At 43.5% G+C, this 17,015-nt stretch overlaps 4 protein-coding genes across 4 annotated transcripts; all 4 read left to right on the plus strand.

The window, feature by feature from the left end:
* The first annotated feature begins 1,278 nt into the window (after positions 1-1,278).
* Positions 1,279-4,752, plus strand: LOC131990745 (E3 ubiquitin-protein ligase TRIM39-like). Its single transcript, XM_059355859.1, has 4 exons — positions 1,279-2,720; positions 2,799-2,953; positions 3,745-3,935; positions 4,027-4,752. The coding sequence occupies exons 1-4, from the start codon at positions 1,279-1,281 to the stop codon at positions 4,750-4,752; spliced, it is 2,514 nt and encodes an 837-aa protein (XP_059211842.1).
* Positions 4,753-7,595: 2,843 nt separating this feature from the next.
* LOC131990708 (nuclear factor 7, ovary-like) lies at positions 7,596-9,601 on the plus strand. The gene has a single exon (XM_059355823.1). The coding sequence runs from the start codon at positions 7,596-7,598 to the stop codon at positions 9,051-9,053; it is 1,458 nt and encodes a 485-aa protein (XP_059211806.1). The 3' UTR covers positions 9,054-9,601.
* A 1,823-nt stretch (positions 9,602-11,424) lies between these two features.
* On the plus strand, positions 11,425-12,825 carry LOC131990746 (E3 ubiquitin-protein ligase TRIM35-like). The gene has a single exon (XM_059355860.1). The coding sequence runs from the start codon at positions 11,425-11,427 to the stop codon at positions 12,823-12,825; it is 1,401 nt and encodes a 466-aa protein (XP_059211843.1).
* A 2,732-nt stretch (positions 12,826-15,557) lies between these two features.
* LOC131990747 (E3 ubiquitin-protein ligase TRIM35-like) lies at positions 15,558-17,015 on the plus strand. The gene has a single exon (XM_059355861.1). The coding sequence runs from the start codon at positions 15,558-15,560 to the stop codon at positions 17,013-17,015; it is 1,458 nt and encodes a 485-aa protein (XP_059211844.1).

Raw genomic sequence — 17,015 nt, forward strand, 5'->3', positions numbered from 1 at the left:
TAACATAAAAAGCAATCAAACAGTATACAATAAAATAAGGAAAATATATATAACAAGAATTAATCACAAATACAACAGTGTGTTTCAATATCCTTGATTTTTAAGAGTAAAAAAATATATAATAACATTTAAAAAATGCTTAAATTCCAGGGCTGTGATATCAATGAAAATATAAACATATAAAAATATAAAACATTATGTTCTGCAAATATTTTCTATATATTTCAATATCAATACCAAATTTTGTTTTGAATGTGCTTTAAGCAGTTTTGACAAATGTGCTGCAGATATATATATATATATATATATATATATATATATACATATATATAGTTTTTCAGGTGGTAAGTATGAGTATATAGTCTCAGACTGTTATTGTTTTAATATGATAATGAATCATTAATATTTAGTGTTTTCTGTGACGTGTTGGTGTGCAGTAACGCTGTGTGGCTGCAGCAGCAGACAGAGATTAGCACCATTGTTGTTGACTTTGACATTATCCCCGTTAATCCCCGACCTCCTGAAGGTATTACTGCTTAAAGAGCCGGCAGAGTGAAATGTGTGAATCAGGAGAAGAAGTTACAGAGCCGCTTCACAGAACCAGCAAACATCCATCCTCTGAATGCTCCAGGTCTCTAGTTTGTGGTTGTAAAGTTTCATGAGGCTGTGATCATCCTAGAGGTCACAGCAGCTCATTTTATACACTGAGCTCAAGTTTCACTCACTAACATCATCACACATGAAGAACATTGGGCTCATTGAATCCACAGCTCAGAGTCTCAGCTTTACACTCAGACCCCATTTATGCAGCTCACAGACTGTTTAGGGACCCCAGGATGCACAAATATTCACAAACAAGAGGACAAAATAACACATTTTACTGCAGGTTACAGCATGTCAGTAAAGAGACTTGTGGGGAAACACAGAACTTGTTTTCATTCAGAGATCTGCAGCTCAGAGTTATTCACCAGTTTGGAATGTTCAAGTTCCGCCCCTCAGCTGACTCACCTGAGACAAACCAGGTAACAGGTTGTTATTCACACATGCACACACTCTGAGAGACGGAGAATAAGATTCAGCTTCTGACTAAAACCTCCACTTCGACTGAAAGAGGACAACTTCAGGAGATTACTGGGAATACTGGAACAGCTCCACTTCACCCAGCTGCTGAATCCACAAACTGAACGACAGTTTTACAGGAAAGTAAAGTAACTTTCAGAGAACAGGAAGTGGCTGAGCTGCTTGTCTGCTGTGTTTTCAGCTTCACTCAGAGACTAAATGGCTTCCAGATCAGAGGACGATCTCTGCTGTTCTGTCTGCCACGACATCTTTAAAGATCCTGTCGTCCTGTCATGCAGCCACAGCTTCTGTAAAGACTGTCTGCAGAGCTGGTGGACGGAGAAACCAACCAAAGAGTGTCCACTTTGTAAGAAATCTTCGAGGAGTGAACCACCTTGTAACCTGGTGTTAAAGAAGCTGTGTGAGAGTTTCTTACAGGAGAGAGATCAGAGAGCTTCAGAGGCTCTCTGCAGTCTGCACTCTGAGAAACTCAAACTCTTCTGTCTGGACCATCAGCAGCCAGTGTGTCTCGTCTGCATAGACTCAGAAGAACACACCAACCACACATTCAGATCCATCAATGAAGCTGCACAACAACACAAGAAGGAACTTCACGAAACTCTGGAGCCTTTAAAGGAGAAGATAAAGTTTTTTAAAGAAGTTAAAGTGAAGTTTGATCAAACAGCAGAACACATTCAGGTCCAGGCCCGACGCACAGAGACGCAGATTAAGGAGCAGTTTAAGAGGCTTCACCAGTTCCTAGAAGAGGAAGAGGAGGCCAGGATGGCTGCACTGAGGGAGGAAGAGGAACAGAAGAGTCAGATGATGAAGGAGAAGATGGAGGCTCTGAGCAGAAAGATATCAGCTCTTTCAGACACTATCAGAGCCACAGAGGACGAGCTGAGAGCTGAACACGTCTCATTCCTGCACAACTACAAGGCTGCAGTGGAAAGAGTCCAGCAGCGCCTCCTGCTGGAGGATCCACAGCTGCCCTCAGGAGCTCTGATAGACCAGGCCAAACACCTGGGCAACCTGGCCTTCAACATCTGGAACAAGATGATGGACATGGTCTCCTACAGTCCTGTTGTTCTGGACCCAAACACTGCTGGTCCATATCTCATCCTGTCTGAAGATCTGACCAGAGTGAGACAAGGAGAGGTCCAACTGCTTCCTGATAATCCAGAGAGGATTGATTATTATTCCTGCTCTGTTCTGGGCTCCGAGGGCTTTAACTCAGGGACTCACAGCTGGGAGGTCGAGGTTGGAGACAATACATTCTGGGAACTGGGTGTGTTAGCAGAGTCTGTCCAGGGGAGAGGAGACATACGGTATGGATTATGGAGAATATACCACTGTGGAGATAAATACTCATCACGGTCACCATCAGATGAATATACTGCTCTCGTAGTGCAGAAGAAGTTCCAGAGGATCAGAGTGAATCTGGACTGGAACAGTGGAAAGCTTTTTTTTTCTGATGCTGACACTAACAAAGACATACACACCTTCACACACACTTTCACTGAGAGGATGTTTCCATATTTTTACAATGGGGATGATGATCACCCACTGCAGGTTTTACCAGTGAAGGTCTCTGTGGCTGCAGGATCCCTCAAACGCTCCTCGTCCTATCCTACCTTAGCAACCGTTACTAAGAGAAGAAGGTCTGTCAAGCCTTGAAGTGAATTCTCTGTAAAACTTCATTCTCATTGATTGTTTTTTTTTTTATTGTTGTTTGAGAGTGTTGCCGGGGGTGAAGGAAGGTGTGTGGAGAGGAGTCCTGGTCTCTGGGGGACCAAGAGCTGTGCCCCTCTCGCTGGTCGATGGAGAAAGAAGAATGAAGATAAGGAGTATTGGCTCCACATGAGGAGAGGGGAGCAACATGAGCACATACACAGTACACTTTACAAAATTAAAAACTCATGACTTGCATCAGGGGAGGGAAGTGGGGGAGTGGAGGTAGCCAGAGCAGGCAAGCAGCCATGGTGGCGCAGGTGACAGACGCGCTTGTCATACTGGGGGTACAAAGCAGTCAAGGCGTGGGATGGGGGGGTAGTGGGGTGGGTGATTGCATATCTGTATATGTGTCTTTGTGTATGTATGTATGTAGAAGTTTGTGTGTGTAAGCCTGGTGAGTCGCCTCGCCTAAGATCCCAATCAGTCAGTGCCACAGTTCACAGGAATGTCATAGGGATACCACAGCAAGTTGCCATGGAGACAGCCTTGGTCAGGTTCCAGACAGAGTCAACAATCAGCAGGTGTCTGTGGGGCATGGGAGGTGCAAGAGCGTCTCGCTGCACTGTTCTTCCATGGGAGTTGTTGTTCCAGCAACGGCCTTGAGGCCAAAGCTGGTTGAGGGGGCCAAAAGCAGATAAGATTGGGATTGTTTGGGCTTAGGGCGAGTGGTCGCATTCAAATTTACACGACTACTCTCCTTGTCCATTCTGGTCTCCAAATCGATCCATTTGCCTCTGCAAAGTCGTCAGCTTCTCCATGATGTTATCCATATTGCAGTTTATAGACACAGTCTGAGTGGCAACAGCTCTGCCCACCGCTTCAATCAAGTCGGACAGCCTTATGGGGCTTTGGACAGCTGTCACTGTTTTCTGTATTCCTCGATCCAATCAGCAAAAGACCTGTAATCATGGTTCCGAATAGGTAGATGTCTTCAATGTCCTCCACGGAAAGGAGGCAGCCACCTACAACCATCACATCAACATCCAGGAGTATTCAGACACTCTTACTGGCCAAAGATCCCTCTACAAGACATCTTCAACACCTCCCTGAGCCAAGCTGTTGTCCCCACCTGCTTTAAGAACACCACCATCATCCCGGTTCCAAAGAAGGCCTCTCCATCCTGCTTCAATGACTACCACCCTGTGGCACTGACCCCTATAATCATGAAGTGCTTTGAGTGGTTAGTCATACAGCACATCAAATCCATCCTTCCCCTCCCTGGACCCCTACCAGTTTGCATATCGGGCCAACCAGTCCACTGATGATGCAATCTCCAACACCCTCCACTCAGCTCTCACTCACCTGGACATTAAGGACTCACACGTGAAGATGCTGTTCTTAGATTTTAGTTCAGCTTTTAACACAATCATCCCCCAGCAGCTGATACAGAAACTGGACTGTCTAGGACTAAACACCTCACTCTGCAACTGGTTGCTGGACTTCCTGACCGGAAGACCACAGGCAGTCCAGGTTGGCAGCAACGCATCTGGCACCATCACATTGAACACAGGGCCCCCCCAAGGATGCATGCTCAGCCCCCTACTGTTTACTCTGCTGACCCACGGCTGCACACCAACACACAACAGCAACCTCCTCATCAAGTGTGCAGACGATACGACTTTTGGGGGGCTCATCAACCACAACCATGAGTCAAATTACAGGGATGAGGTGAGCAGAATGGCCGAGTGGTACAGAGACAACAATCTCTCTCTGAACGTGGAGAAGACCAAAGAGATTGTCGACTTCCGGAGAGCCTCCACGCAGCACCCCCCACTGACCATCAACGGTGCTGCTGTGGAGAGGGTGAGCAGCACCAAGTTCCTGGGTGTGCACCTAGATGAGGACTTCTCCTGGAGCTGCAACACCACATCACTGGCCAGGAAAGCTCAGCAGCGCCTCTACTTCCTCCGCAGACTGAGAAGAGCCGGAGCACCAGTCCACATCATGCACACGTTCTAACGTGGAACCACCGAGAGCATCCTGACCAGCTGCATCACTATGTGGTACGGAGGCTGCACTAGAACCTAGAGCCTGCCGTAGAACCCTGCAGCGCACAGTGAGAGCAGCTGAAAAGATCCTCGATGCCCCTCCAGGACATTTAGTGCACACGCCTGGCCCGCAAAGCACTCATGGCATATTTTTAATGAATTACTGTAAAGGAGATCTGAAGAGAAAAGAAATCTGTTATTTCAAGGCTTTCCCAAGGCATAGCAAAGAGCAGAGATAATACCACAACATACATCAAAGAGAGATGGGAGAGAGAATTAAATGACAAAATAACCTGTAAACAATGGGATAATATGTGTGGTGATGCTTTTTCCACGTCTTGTTCTATGTATTGGTGTAAATTCTGTTGGAAGAACCTTGTTCATTTCTTTGTAACACCTAAAATGAAAACATATTCAATAACAACGGTTCACACATGCTGGAGGAAGTGTGGAAATGACGAGGCAAACCACTACCACATCTTTTGGAGTTGCCCAGGACTACGACCCTTTTGGGACGATATTGTGGAAACCATACGAAGGATACTGGGACAACAGGTTCCTCTGCCATTTACAACTCTTTTTCTAAGTGATTTACCAGACGGGATGGCAGAAAATGATAGATACCTCTTGAGGATTATGTCTGCAGCAGCAAAAAAAGCTATCACCCGTAAGTGGCTGCAGTCAGACCCACCCACAACCTCTGACTGGTTAGAGGTCATTAAAGAAATTCACCAGATGGAGAAACTAACCTTCCTGCTCAGACTAAAAAAAGGCCTGTATTATGCAAGACGGAAAAAATGGACGGCGTTCTTGACAAACGAGGAGGGTCATTCATGACCCCCCCCCCCCCCTCTACTTTTATTTTATTGTCTTGATAATGCTCTGTTTAACGTGGTGTATAACGGCCAGATACATTCCAAGGGACATATATTGTTTGGACTGAGTAGTGCAAAATTTTATTTGTTGATCGTCCTCACGTGATACAATTGCCTGGCTATTTTATTTTTTATTTGAATGTACTGTGATGTTGTCATGTTTGACTATTCCTGACATAAAAACTAATAAAAATATAAGTATAAAAAAAAAGAATTACTGTAAAGGAGAATAAGAGTTCTGTTTTATTTAAGGCCTCATATTTTTACAGTCTTTTTTAAATTATATGGTGGACTCTGCTAACACATCCATGTGCTCTTATTTTGAAAGCTACATGTGTTTGATTTATTTTTCAGGCGGGTCTAACATGTTCTTACCGTAACGTCTTGTGGTGTATTTAATTTACACTGAAAGTCTGAACTTGGAGCTCGTAACAATGTTGAAAATTCTGACATTCGTGTAGACTTTGAAAGCACCATTAGCCGCGGGACTCTATGTGCTGCAATATAAATAGTCTAACTAAGGGAACATTAATCCTTTGTTTTACCGGCAATGCTTGTCGCTGAAAGTGGGGGGGGGGGGGGGACATATCCCCTCCATCCCTAGTGGCATCTACGTGCATGCTATGCTTATTAGCACCTGAATAGCAAATGGCTGATTGCCAGGTAATCAACAGCTCAGCTTCACCAGTCAAAACATTCATATAACAGAAGATCCGACCGGTAAATGCATCCGCCCCACATAACACACCGAGGGTACTGCTACCACGAGAGGTCGCTATGATCTCTAAAAATGTGGGCGAACTTTACACAAATATGATGTGTATTTTTGTATTTTAACATAGAATTAACTGCCAGTCAACATTCAAGACCATTAAGACATTTTATAATACTGTAAAAAAAAAAAGCTTTAATTAACAAATTTCAAACTTCCATGTTCTGTTTAATATTTGTAATTAAAGTAATTAACCTTATGACATTTGCACTCTTCATGCATTATTGGGCTTTTATTGTGAAGGGAGGGGCAGGTTTGTGGCAGTGGGTGTGGCTTCATGTACGCCGGCTGACAGTAACCAGTAATCCCACATTCAGACTCCAAGAGAGAAAAACCCAGGCTGTGATTTGGTTTCATAAACTTTTAACATTTGGTAGATTTGTGTATTTTGTGTGATTGTATGGCAGCACTTGTGTTGTGTTTCCTGCTGAGAAAGCCTCTTATTGTGAATATAGTGTGTCAGCCATCCATCCTCTGAATGCTCCAGGTCTCTAGTCTGGATGCTCCAGGTCTCTAGTCTGAATGCTCCAAGTCTCTAGTCTGAATGCTCCAGGTCTCTCGTCTGAATGCTCCAGGTCTCTAGTTTGTGGTTGTAAAGTTTCATGAGGCTGTGATTATTCTAGAGGTCACAGCAGCTCATTTTATACACTGAGCTCAAGTTTCCCTCACTAACATCATCACACATGAAGAACATTGGGCTCATTGGATCCACAAGAGTCTCAGCTTTACACTCAGACCCCATTTATGCAGCTCACAGACTGTTTAGGGACCCCAGGATGCACAAAGATTCACATACAAGAGGACAAAATAACACATTTTACTGCATGTTACAGCATGTCTGTAAAGAGACTTGTGGGGAAACACAGAAGTTACGCCCCTCAGCTGACTCACCCGAGACAAACCAGGAAACAGGATGTTATTCACACACACACAAACACACACTCTGAGAGACGGACGATAAGATTCAGCTTCAGACTAAAACCTCCACTTTGACTGAAAGAGGACAACTTCAGGAGATTACTGGGAATACTGGAACAGCTCCACTTCACCCCGCTGCTGAATCTACAAACTGAACGACAGTTTTACAGGAAAGTAAAGTAACTTTGAGAGAACAGGGAGTGGCTGAGCTGTTTGTCTGCTGTGTTTTCAGCTTCACTCAGAGACTAAATGGCTTCCAGATTAGAGGACGATCTCTGCTGTTCTGTCTGCCGCGACATCTTTAAAGATCCTGTCGTCCTGTCATGCAGCCACAGCTTCTGTAAAGACTGTCTGCAGAGCTGGTGGAGGGAGAGACAAACCAGAGACTGTCCGCTTTGTAAGAAATCTTCGATGAGTGAACCACCTTGTAACCTGGTGTTAAAGAACCTGTGTGAGAGTTTCTTACAGGAGAGAGATCAGAGAGCTTCAGAGCCTCTTTGCAGTCTGCACTCTGAGAAACTCAAACTCTTCTGTCTGGACCATCAGCAGCCAGTGTGTCACATCTGCAGAGACTCAGAAAAACACACCAACCACAGATTCAGACCCATCTATGAAGTTGTACAACAACACAAGAAGGAACTTCAGGAAACTCTGAAACCTTTAAAGAAGAAGTTAAAGGTTTTTAAAGGAGTTAAAGTGAAGTTTGATCAAACAGCAGAACACATTCAGGTCCAGGCCCGACGCACAGAGACGCAGATTAAGGAGCAGTTTAAGAAGCTTCACCAGTTTCTAGAAGAGGAAGAGGAGGCCAGGATGGCTGCACTGAGGGAGGAAGAGGAGCAGAAGAGTCAGATGATGAAGGAGAAGATGGAGGCTCTGAGCAGAGAGATAGCAGCGCTTTCAGACACAGTCAGAGCCACAGAGGACGAGCTGAGAGCTGAACACGTCTCATTCCTGCACAACTACAAGGCTGCAGTGGAAAGAGTCCAGCAGCGCCCCCTGCTGGAGGATCCACAGCTGCCCTCAGGAGCTCTGATAGACCAGGCCAAACACCTGGGCAACCTGGCCTTCAACATCTGGAACAAGATGAAGGACATGGTCTCCTACAGTCCTGTTGTTCTGGACCCAAACACTGCTGGTACAAAACTCATCCTGTCTGAAGATCTGACCAGTCTGAGAGCAGGAGATAAACAGCAGCTTCCTGATAATCCTGAGAGGATTGGTTATTATTCCTGGTCTGTTGTGGCCTCTGACGGCTTTAACTCAGGGACTCACAGCTGGGAGGTCGAGGTTGGAGACAATACAGACTGGGAACTGGGTGTGTTAGCAGAGTCTGTCCAGGGGAAAGGAGACATACGGTATGGATTATGGAGAATATACCACTGTGGAGATAAATACTCATCACGGTCACCATCAGATGAATATACTGCTCTCGTAGTGCAGAAGAAGCTCCAGAGGATCAGAGTGAATCTGGACTGGGACAGAGGAAAGCTGTCGTTTTCTGATGCTGACACTAACACACACATACACACCTTCACACACACTTTCACTGAGAGGATGTTTCCATATTTTTACAATGGGGATGATGATCATCCACTGCAGGTTTTACCAGTGAAGGTCCCTGTGGCTGAAGGATCCCTCAAACGTTCCTCGTCCAATCCTACCTTAGCAACCGTTACTAAGAGAAGAATGTCCGTCAAGCCTTGAAGTGAATTCTCTGTAAAGCTTAATTCCCATTGATTGTTTTTTTTTTAATTGTTGTTTGAGAGTGTTTATATATATCTGTATGTAGCCCAGTGGCTGAAATATGAAGTTAAAACCATTCATTAGCCAACATGCTGTTGTGAAATGTCTGTTTAATATGTACAAAAGTTTAATGAGATGAAATATGAAACTGAAATGCTTTTTTGTAATACATTTATTCTGTGTGTGGTACCACAGGTAAACTCATTGATATCTATATAAAAGGTATTGACGATTTTGGTTTGGGATTAAATTCAATATTATTTTGAGTGTATTTGCTGAAGCCAATTTAAACGGTATAAATGTATTTGTGAACTGAAAGGTAACTAAATTGAATTTGGAAACTGAATGAAATTTGGAAATTGAATGTTTGATTTAAAGGTTATTGGGCTGAACTGAAGGTATTTCTAAAGGAAATCTGTATCTGTGAAATCAAATTCATTAACTGTAACCAAAAGAAAATATTTTCTTTATTTTTACATTATTAACAAATTATTTTGTAAATAAAATCCTGATTTAAAGTACAGTGGTTTGTGTCCTTTGATTTTATATACATTTTGTGAAAGTGTTGTGGTAAAGAACGCAGTTATAAAACAGAAATATTAATTACTGAGAATCATATGAACTCAGGCCCCTTCTATTGAAAAGCTTGACAGTAAGATAGGTGTTGGAGAATCAGTCAGTTTTAATACATAGAATAGGGGTTACATGTAGAAAAACTAAAGTGTTTTTACTCTAATTCCACAGTATGTTTGACAAACGTACTGTTTTTTCTGATTTCTTACTTTTTTTATTCAATGTTGTTGGGAATTAAGGATGCATCTTTTATGAATAAACGATGACCGTGCACAGGGTGTCAAATATGTAAATAAAAGGGCGTTATCATAAATGCTATCCCTCCCATAAGGATATCAAATATGTAGGGATGAACCTGAGTAACGCTTGTGTTGATCTCACGGTTCAAAAGTGTGGTTAGATGGCTATAAGAATTATTAATAATTATCATGAATGATTATTAATTATAATAAAAGAAGGAAGTGGAAAGAAGGAAGTTTGATCTCAGGCTGAGTTTCAATAATTTGCCATCTTGCAAATTAAGTTGCTGGTTCATCCTTGTTGTTGAGGTGAAGCTTTCTCTGGCAGTTGCAATTAATTCTGCGTTCATGAATGCAACTTTTGATGGACTAGTGATTGAGACCATAGTGTTGTCCTAAAAAACATTTCTGAGATAGTAAATCAAGTGAGAAGTTTTCTCATTTTGCATTGAAATTAGTTGACAGAAATGTTTTTGCAGCCAAACTGAGCGCCCCCTACTGGAATTTTTGGTAAAATGCAGCTTAAGGCACTTCCTGGTTTGCCTCCTTGCTCAGACCCGGAAGTTGCCGCCTGGTTTCATTATTGGGCTTTTATTGTGAAGGGAGGGGCAGGTTTGTGGCAGTGGGCGTGGCTTCATGTACGGCGGCTGACAGTAACCAGTAATCCCACATTCAGACTCCAAGAGAGAAAAACCCATGCTGTGATTTTGTTTCATAAAACTTTTAACATTTGGTAGATTTGTGTATTTTGTGTGATTGTATGGCAGCACCTGTGTTGTGTTGCCTGCTGTGAAAGCCTCTTATTGTGAATCTAGTGTGTCAGCCATCCATCCTCTGAATGCTCCAGGTCTCTAGTTTGTGGTTGTAAAGTTTCATGAGGCTGTGATTATCCTAGAGGTCACAGCAGCTCATTTCATACACTGAGCTCAAATTTCACTCACTAACTCAGTCTCAGCTTTACAGTCAGACCCCATTTAGGCAGCTCACAGACTGTTTAGGGACCACAGGATGCACAAAGATTCACACACAAGAGGACACAATAACACATTTTACTGCATGTTATCAGCATGTCAGTAAAGAGACTCATGGAAAAAAACCAGAACTTATTTTCATTCAGAGATCTGCAGCTCAGAGTTATTCACCATTTTGGAGCGAGACTCAACCTGAAACTGTTTTGTTAAAGTAACGCCCCTCAGCTGACTCACCTAAGACAAACCAGAAAAACAGGATGTTATTCACACACACACTCTCTCTCTCTCTCTCTCTCTCTCTCTCTCTCTCTCTGTCTCTCTCTCTCTCTCTCTACGACGATAAGATTCAACTTCAGACTAAAACCTCCACTTTGACTGAAAGAGGACGACTTCAGGAGATTACTGGGAATACTGGAACAGCTCCACTTCACCCAGCTGCTGAATCCACAAACTGAACGACAGTTTTACAGGAAAGTAAAGTAACTTTGAGAGAACAGGGAGTGGCTGAGCTGTTTGTCTGCTGTGTTTTCAGCTTCACTCAGAGACTAAATGGCTTCCAGATTAGAGGACGATCTCTGCTGTTCTGTCTGCCATGACATCTTTAAAGATCCTGTCGTCCTGTCATGCAGCCACAGCTTCTGTAAAGACTGTCTGCAGAGCTGCTGGACGGGGAAACAAACCAGAGAGTGTCCACTTTGTAAGAAATCTTCGATGAGTGAACCACCTTGTAACCTGGTGTTAAAGAACCTGTGTGAGAGCTTCTTACAGGAGAGAGATCAGAGAGCTTCAGAGCCTCTCTGCAGTCTGCACTCTGAGAAACTCAAACTCTTCTGTCTGGACCATCAGCAGCCAGTGTGTCTCGTCTGCAGAGACTCAGAAAAACACACCAACCACAGATTCAGACCCATCGATGAAGCTGCACAACAACACAAGAAGGAACTTCAGGAAACTCTGGAGCCTTTAAAGGAGAAGTTAAAGGTTTTTAAAGGAGTTAAAGTGAAGTTTGATCAAACAGCAGAACACATTCAGGTCCAGGCCCGACGCACAGAGACGCAGATTAAGGAGCAGTTTAAGAAGCTTCACCAGTTTCTAGAAGAAGAAGAGGAGGCCAGGATGGCTGCACTGAGGGAGGAAGAGGAGCAGAAGAGTCAGATGATGAAGGAGAAGATGGAGGCTCTGAGCAGAGAGATAGCAGCTCTTTCAGACACAGTCAGAGCCACAGAGGACGAGCTGAGAGCTGAACACGTCTCATTCCTGCACAACTACAAGGCTTCAGTGGAAAGAGTCCAGCAGTGCCCCCTGCTGGAGGATCCACAGCTGCCCTCAGGAGCTCTGATAGACCAGGCCAAACACCTGGGCAACCTGGCCTTCAACATCTGGAACAAGATGAAGGACATGGTCTCCTACAGTCCTGTCATCCTGGACCCAAACACTGCTGGTACATTACTCATCCTGTCTGAAGATCTGACCAGTCTGAGAGCAGGAGAGATCCAGCAGCGTCCTGATAATCCAGAGAGGTTTGGTGGTTGTTCTTTCTTTTCTGTTCTGGGCTCTGAGGGCTTTAACTCAGGGACTCACAGCTGGGAGGTCGAGGTTGGAGACAGTGAACACTGGATACTGGGTGTGTTAGAAGAGTCTGTCCAAAGGAAAGAAGCCATACGGTCTGGATTTTGGAGCATACAGTTCTATGGAGGTAAATACTCAGCACAGTCACGTTCATATAAAGAAACTTATCTCGTAGTGCAGAAGAAGCTCCAGAGGATCAGAGTGAATCTGGACTGGAACAGAGGAAAGCTGTCGTTCTCTGATGCTGACACTAACACACTCATACACACCTTCACAAACACTTTCACTGAGAGGATGTTTCCATATGTTACCAGTTATGATTGGAATCACCCACTGCAGGTTTTACCAGTGAAGGTCTCTGTGGCTGCAGGAAAACAGAAATAGACGATCAGCATCGTTCTGTTTAAGACGTCCTGAAGTCTTTGAGGAACATGTGACCACGTTGTCCTTTTAATGTTTTTTTCTCCGTCAGTGTGAGGAAATGATGTCATGATGATGTAACATCAGCAGAATCAACAACTCAATTCAAAGAGCTCTGAGTGGAATTTTTGATCAAATCCTTGAAGTGAATTCTATGTAAAATTAAATTCTCATTGATTGTTTTTTTTTCTTTTATTGGTGTTTAGAATGTTATATTTTAAAAAATACTGTCAAATAAGAGAAAACAAGTCATTGTACACATCATTTATTTAAAAATACAGATAATAAACAGTTAATATCTGTATTCATAATAAATATATATCTGTAGAAAAACTAAAGTGCTTTTACTTTAATTCAACGTTAAGTGTTTGACAAACTTACTGTTTTTTATGATTTCTTATTTTTTTCTAGTTACTGTTACTGTAAGAAAACAAAAAGTTTCCTTAATCATATATTTGGTGTTGCGAGAGGAGACAGAAGCGAGGGAAGCGAGGGGGGTATCTGGGCAAGGCTAGTGGCTAATCTGCACAAGCCGGCTATACCGTCCATTGTACTGGCCAATGTACGCTCCTTGGACAACAAACTGGACTGTATTCACCTTCTGAGATCGACCCAGCAGACTGTGAGGGATTGCTGTGTTTTTGTGTTCACGGACACACGGCTAAATAACAGAATACCGGACTCTGCCATCCAGCTCGATGGCTAACATGCCACCAAGCAGACAGAGCCCTCATTAAAGGAGGTAAGACCCGCGGCGGTTGGGTCTGTTTGTACATTAAGGATGCTTGGTGTCAGGACGCTGTGGTGGTTTGCAGACACTCTTCAACCCTTGTGGAGTTTATGATCATCAAGTCCTGGCCTTTTTATCTACCGAGGGAGATTTCTGCCATCCTGTTTGTTGCAGTTTACATCTGTTAGAATAATCTGTGTCTCTGTCTCTGTGTGTGTGAGTTACTATCTGTGTGTATACCCTCTCTGTGCATTGATAGATTAATCATGCAAGCTGCTTTGCTACAATGCTCATGTGCTAATATTGTTGTTAAACTATTGGTAAACTAAATACATTTACTCCATCTGCTTAAACTTTCTCTGCCCTATTTAGAGTAAGATTATATCATCACAAAAAGATATATTTTATATGGATATTGCAAAATCTGTGTCTCCAGTAAAATCTCTACAGGTTGTTTATATCAAGGCAGGAGTTTGTGATTTGAAAGTTATTTGGGGCGTGGCTACCTTTGATTGACAGGTTACTAACAAGGCGAGTCGTCATCAGGAGAGAAGCAGAACAATGCGTATCCACGGCAACGTGTCAATAAAGTTATATATAAAGTTATATAGATAAAAAAAGAAGGTTTAGCAGTTTGGTGTCATAACTTTGAACCTTTCACTGTATTTATTTATATATTTATATATATATATATATATATATATAGTTTATTTGAACGTTTTGTTCATTAAATGTCTTGTTCAGCATTTGGTTGGACAAACAGACACTCCAAGGAGTCGCTGCTCAGTTTTCTGAGGTCAGTAACGAACATTTAGTTTTTGTTTGCTCCATTAATGCTCCAGTTAATGCTAACATGACGAGTGTAATGTTGAACTCGATGCTTCCAACGGGCCACAAACCAACGGGTGACATCACGGTCACTACGTCCATTACTTATATACAGTCTATGGTCTTAACTGACGAAACAGTGTCTCACTCAAGCTCGGAGAGCCGGTTACTGTCTTTCAAAACTTTATTTTTGGATAAGCATTCAACAATTTTCACATGCTATGCTTATTAGCACCTGAATAGCAATCGTGCTGATTGCCAGGTAATCAACAGGTCAGCTTCACCAGTCAAAACAAGGGCATTTTTCTGATTAAAACAACTTTAATTGTTAGCTAATGTTAGTTTGGATCTCTGACGGCCCAGACAGGTTGATAGTATTTAGTTTGGCTCGTGCACATGCATAAGGAGCATTTTATATTATGAAACATGTAAATATACTTCCAGTAGCTTGAAATGTGACGTTAGCGCAGCACACGAGAGTTGCGACCCGCCAGACTCTAGGTAATTCATGGGAAACCTTGCAATTAAATTCTCTTATGGGGACTAACATCATCACACATGAAGAACATTGGGCTCATTGAATCCACAAGAGTCTCAGCTTTCCAATCATACCCGATTTATGCAGCTCACAGACTGTTTAGGGACCCCAGGATGCACAAAGATTCACATACAAGAGGACACAATAACACATTTTACTGCATGTTACAGCATTTCAGTAAAGAGACTCGTGGGGAAACATAGAACTTGTTTTCATTCAGAGATCTGCAGCTCAGAGTTATCAACCAGTTTGGAATGAGACTCAATTTGTTAAACAAATGTGTTAAAGCTCCGCCCCTCAGCTGAATCACCTGAGACAAACGAGGAAACAGGCTGTTATTCTGCCTCACTGAGACGAAAAAACACACACACACTCTCTGAGAGACGGACGATAAGATTCAGCTTCAGACTAAAACCTCCACTTTGACTGAAAGAGGACAACTTCAGGAGATTACTGGGAATACTGGAACAGCTCCACTTCACCCAGCTGCTGAATCCACAAACTGAACGACAGTTTTACAGGAAAGTAAAGTAACTTTGAGAGAACAGGGAGTGGCTGAGCTGTTTGTCTGCTGTGTTTTCAGCTTCACTCAGAGACTAAATGGCTTCCAGATTACAGGACGATCTCCGCTGTTCTGTCTGCCACGACATCTTTAAAGATCCTGTCGTCCTGTCATGCAGCCACAGCTTCTGTAAAGACTGTCTGCAGAGCTGCTGGACGGGGAAACCAACCAGAGAGTGTCCGGTCTGTAAGAAATCTTCGAGGAGCGAACCACCTTGTAACCTGGCGTTAAAGAACCTGTGTGAGAGTTTCTTACAGGAGAGAGATCAGAGAGCTTCAGAGTCTCTCTGCAGTCTGCACTCTGAGAAACTCAAACTCTTCTGTCTGGACCATCAGCAGCCAGTGTGTGTTGTCTGCAGAGACTCAGAAAAACACACCAACCACAGATTCAGACCCATCGATGAAGCTGCACAACAACACAAGAAGGAACTTCAGGAAACTCTGGAGCCTTTAAAGAAGAAGTTAAAGGTTTTTAAAGAAGTTAAAGTGAAGTTTGATCGAACAGCAGAACACATTCAGGTCCAGGCCCGACGCACAGAGACGCAGATTAAGGAGCAGTTTAAGAAGCTTCACCAGTTTCTAGAAGAGGAAGAGGAGGCCAGGATGGCTGCACTGAGGGAGGAAGAGGAGCAGAAGAGTCAGATGATGAAGGAGAAGATGGAGGCTCTGAGCAGAGAGATAGCAGCTCTTTCAGACACAGTCAGAGCCACAGAGGACCAGCTGAGAGCTGAACACGTCTCATTCCTGCACAACTACAAGGCTGCAGTGGAAAGAGTCCAGCAGCGCCTCCTGCTGGAGGATCCACAGCTGCCCTCAGGAGCTCTGATAGACCAGGCCAAACACCTGGGCAACCTGGCCTTCAACATCTGGAACAAGATGAAGGACATGGTCTCCTACAGTCCTGTTGTTCTGGACTCAAACACTGCTGGTACATATCTCATCCTGTCTGAAGATCTGACCAGTCTGATACGAGGAGAGATCCAGCAGCATCCTGATCATCCAGAGAGGATTGTTTATTCCTACTCTGTTCTGGGCTCTGAGGGCTTTAACTCAGGGACTCACAGCTGGGAGGTCGAGGTTGGAGACAATACAAACTGGTATCTGGGTGTGTTAGCAGAGTCTGTCCAGAGGAAAGGAAACATAGAGTCTGGATTATGGAGTATACTGTTCAATGATGATAAATACTCATCATGGTCACCATCAGATGGACGAACTGTTCTCGTAGTGCAGAAGAAGCCTCAGAGGATCAGAGTGAATCTGGACTGGAACAGAGGAAAGCTGTCGTTCTCTGATGCTGACACTAACACATACATACACACTTTCACACACACTTTCACTGAGAGGATGTTTCCATATTTTTACAATGGGGATTGGAACAATCTCCCACTGCAGGTTTTACCAGTGAAGGTCTCTGTGGTTGCAGGATCCCTCAAACGCTCCTCGTCCAATCCTACCGTAGCAACCGTTACTAAGAAGGCCCGTCAAGCCTTGAAGTGA

The sequence above is a fragment of the Centropristis striata genome, chromosome 18 (genome assembly GCF_030273125.1).
Source record: "Centropristis striata isolate RG_2023a ecotype Rhode Island chromosome 18, C.striata_1.0, whole genome shotgun sequence".
NCBI classification, from domain to species: Eukaryota; Metazoa; Chordata; class Actinopteri; order Perciformes; family Serranidae; genus Centropristis; species Centropristis striata.

Bases quoted from the DNA above. Each gene is read 5' to 3' on its own strand.
- LOC131990708 (XM_059355823.1), top strand. From the start codon at position 7,596: ATGGCTTCCAGATTAGAGGACGATCTCTGCTGTTCTGTCTGCCGCGAC.
- LOC131990745 (XM_059355859.1), top strand. From the start codon at position 1,279: ATGGCTTCCAGATCAGAGGACGATCTCTGCTGTTCTGTCTGCCACGAC. The intron at 2,721-2,798 runs GTCTGTCAAGCC...GTTGTTTGAGAG, and splicing joins ACCGTTACTAAGAGAAGAAG to TGTTGCCGGGGGTGAAGGAA. The intron at 3,936-4,026 runs GTGGCACTGACC...GACCCCTACCAG, and splicing joins GCTTCAATGACTACCACCCT to TTTGCATATCGGGCCAACCA.
- LOC131990746 (XM_059355860.1), top strand. From the start codon at position 11,425: ATGGCTTCCAGATTAGAGGACGATCTCTGCTGTTCTGTCTGCCATGAC.
- LOC131990747 (XM_059355861.1), top strand. From the start codon at position 15,558: ATGGCTTCCAGATTACAGGACGATCTCCGCTGTTCTGTCTGCCACGAC.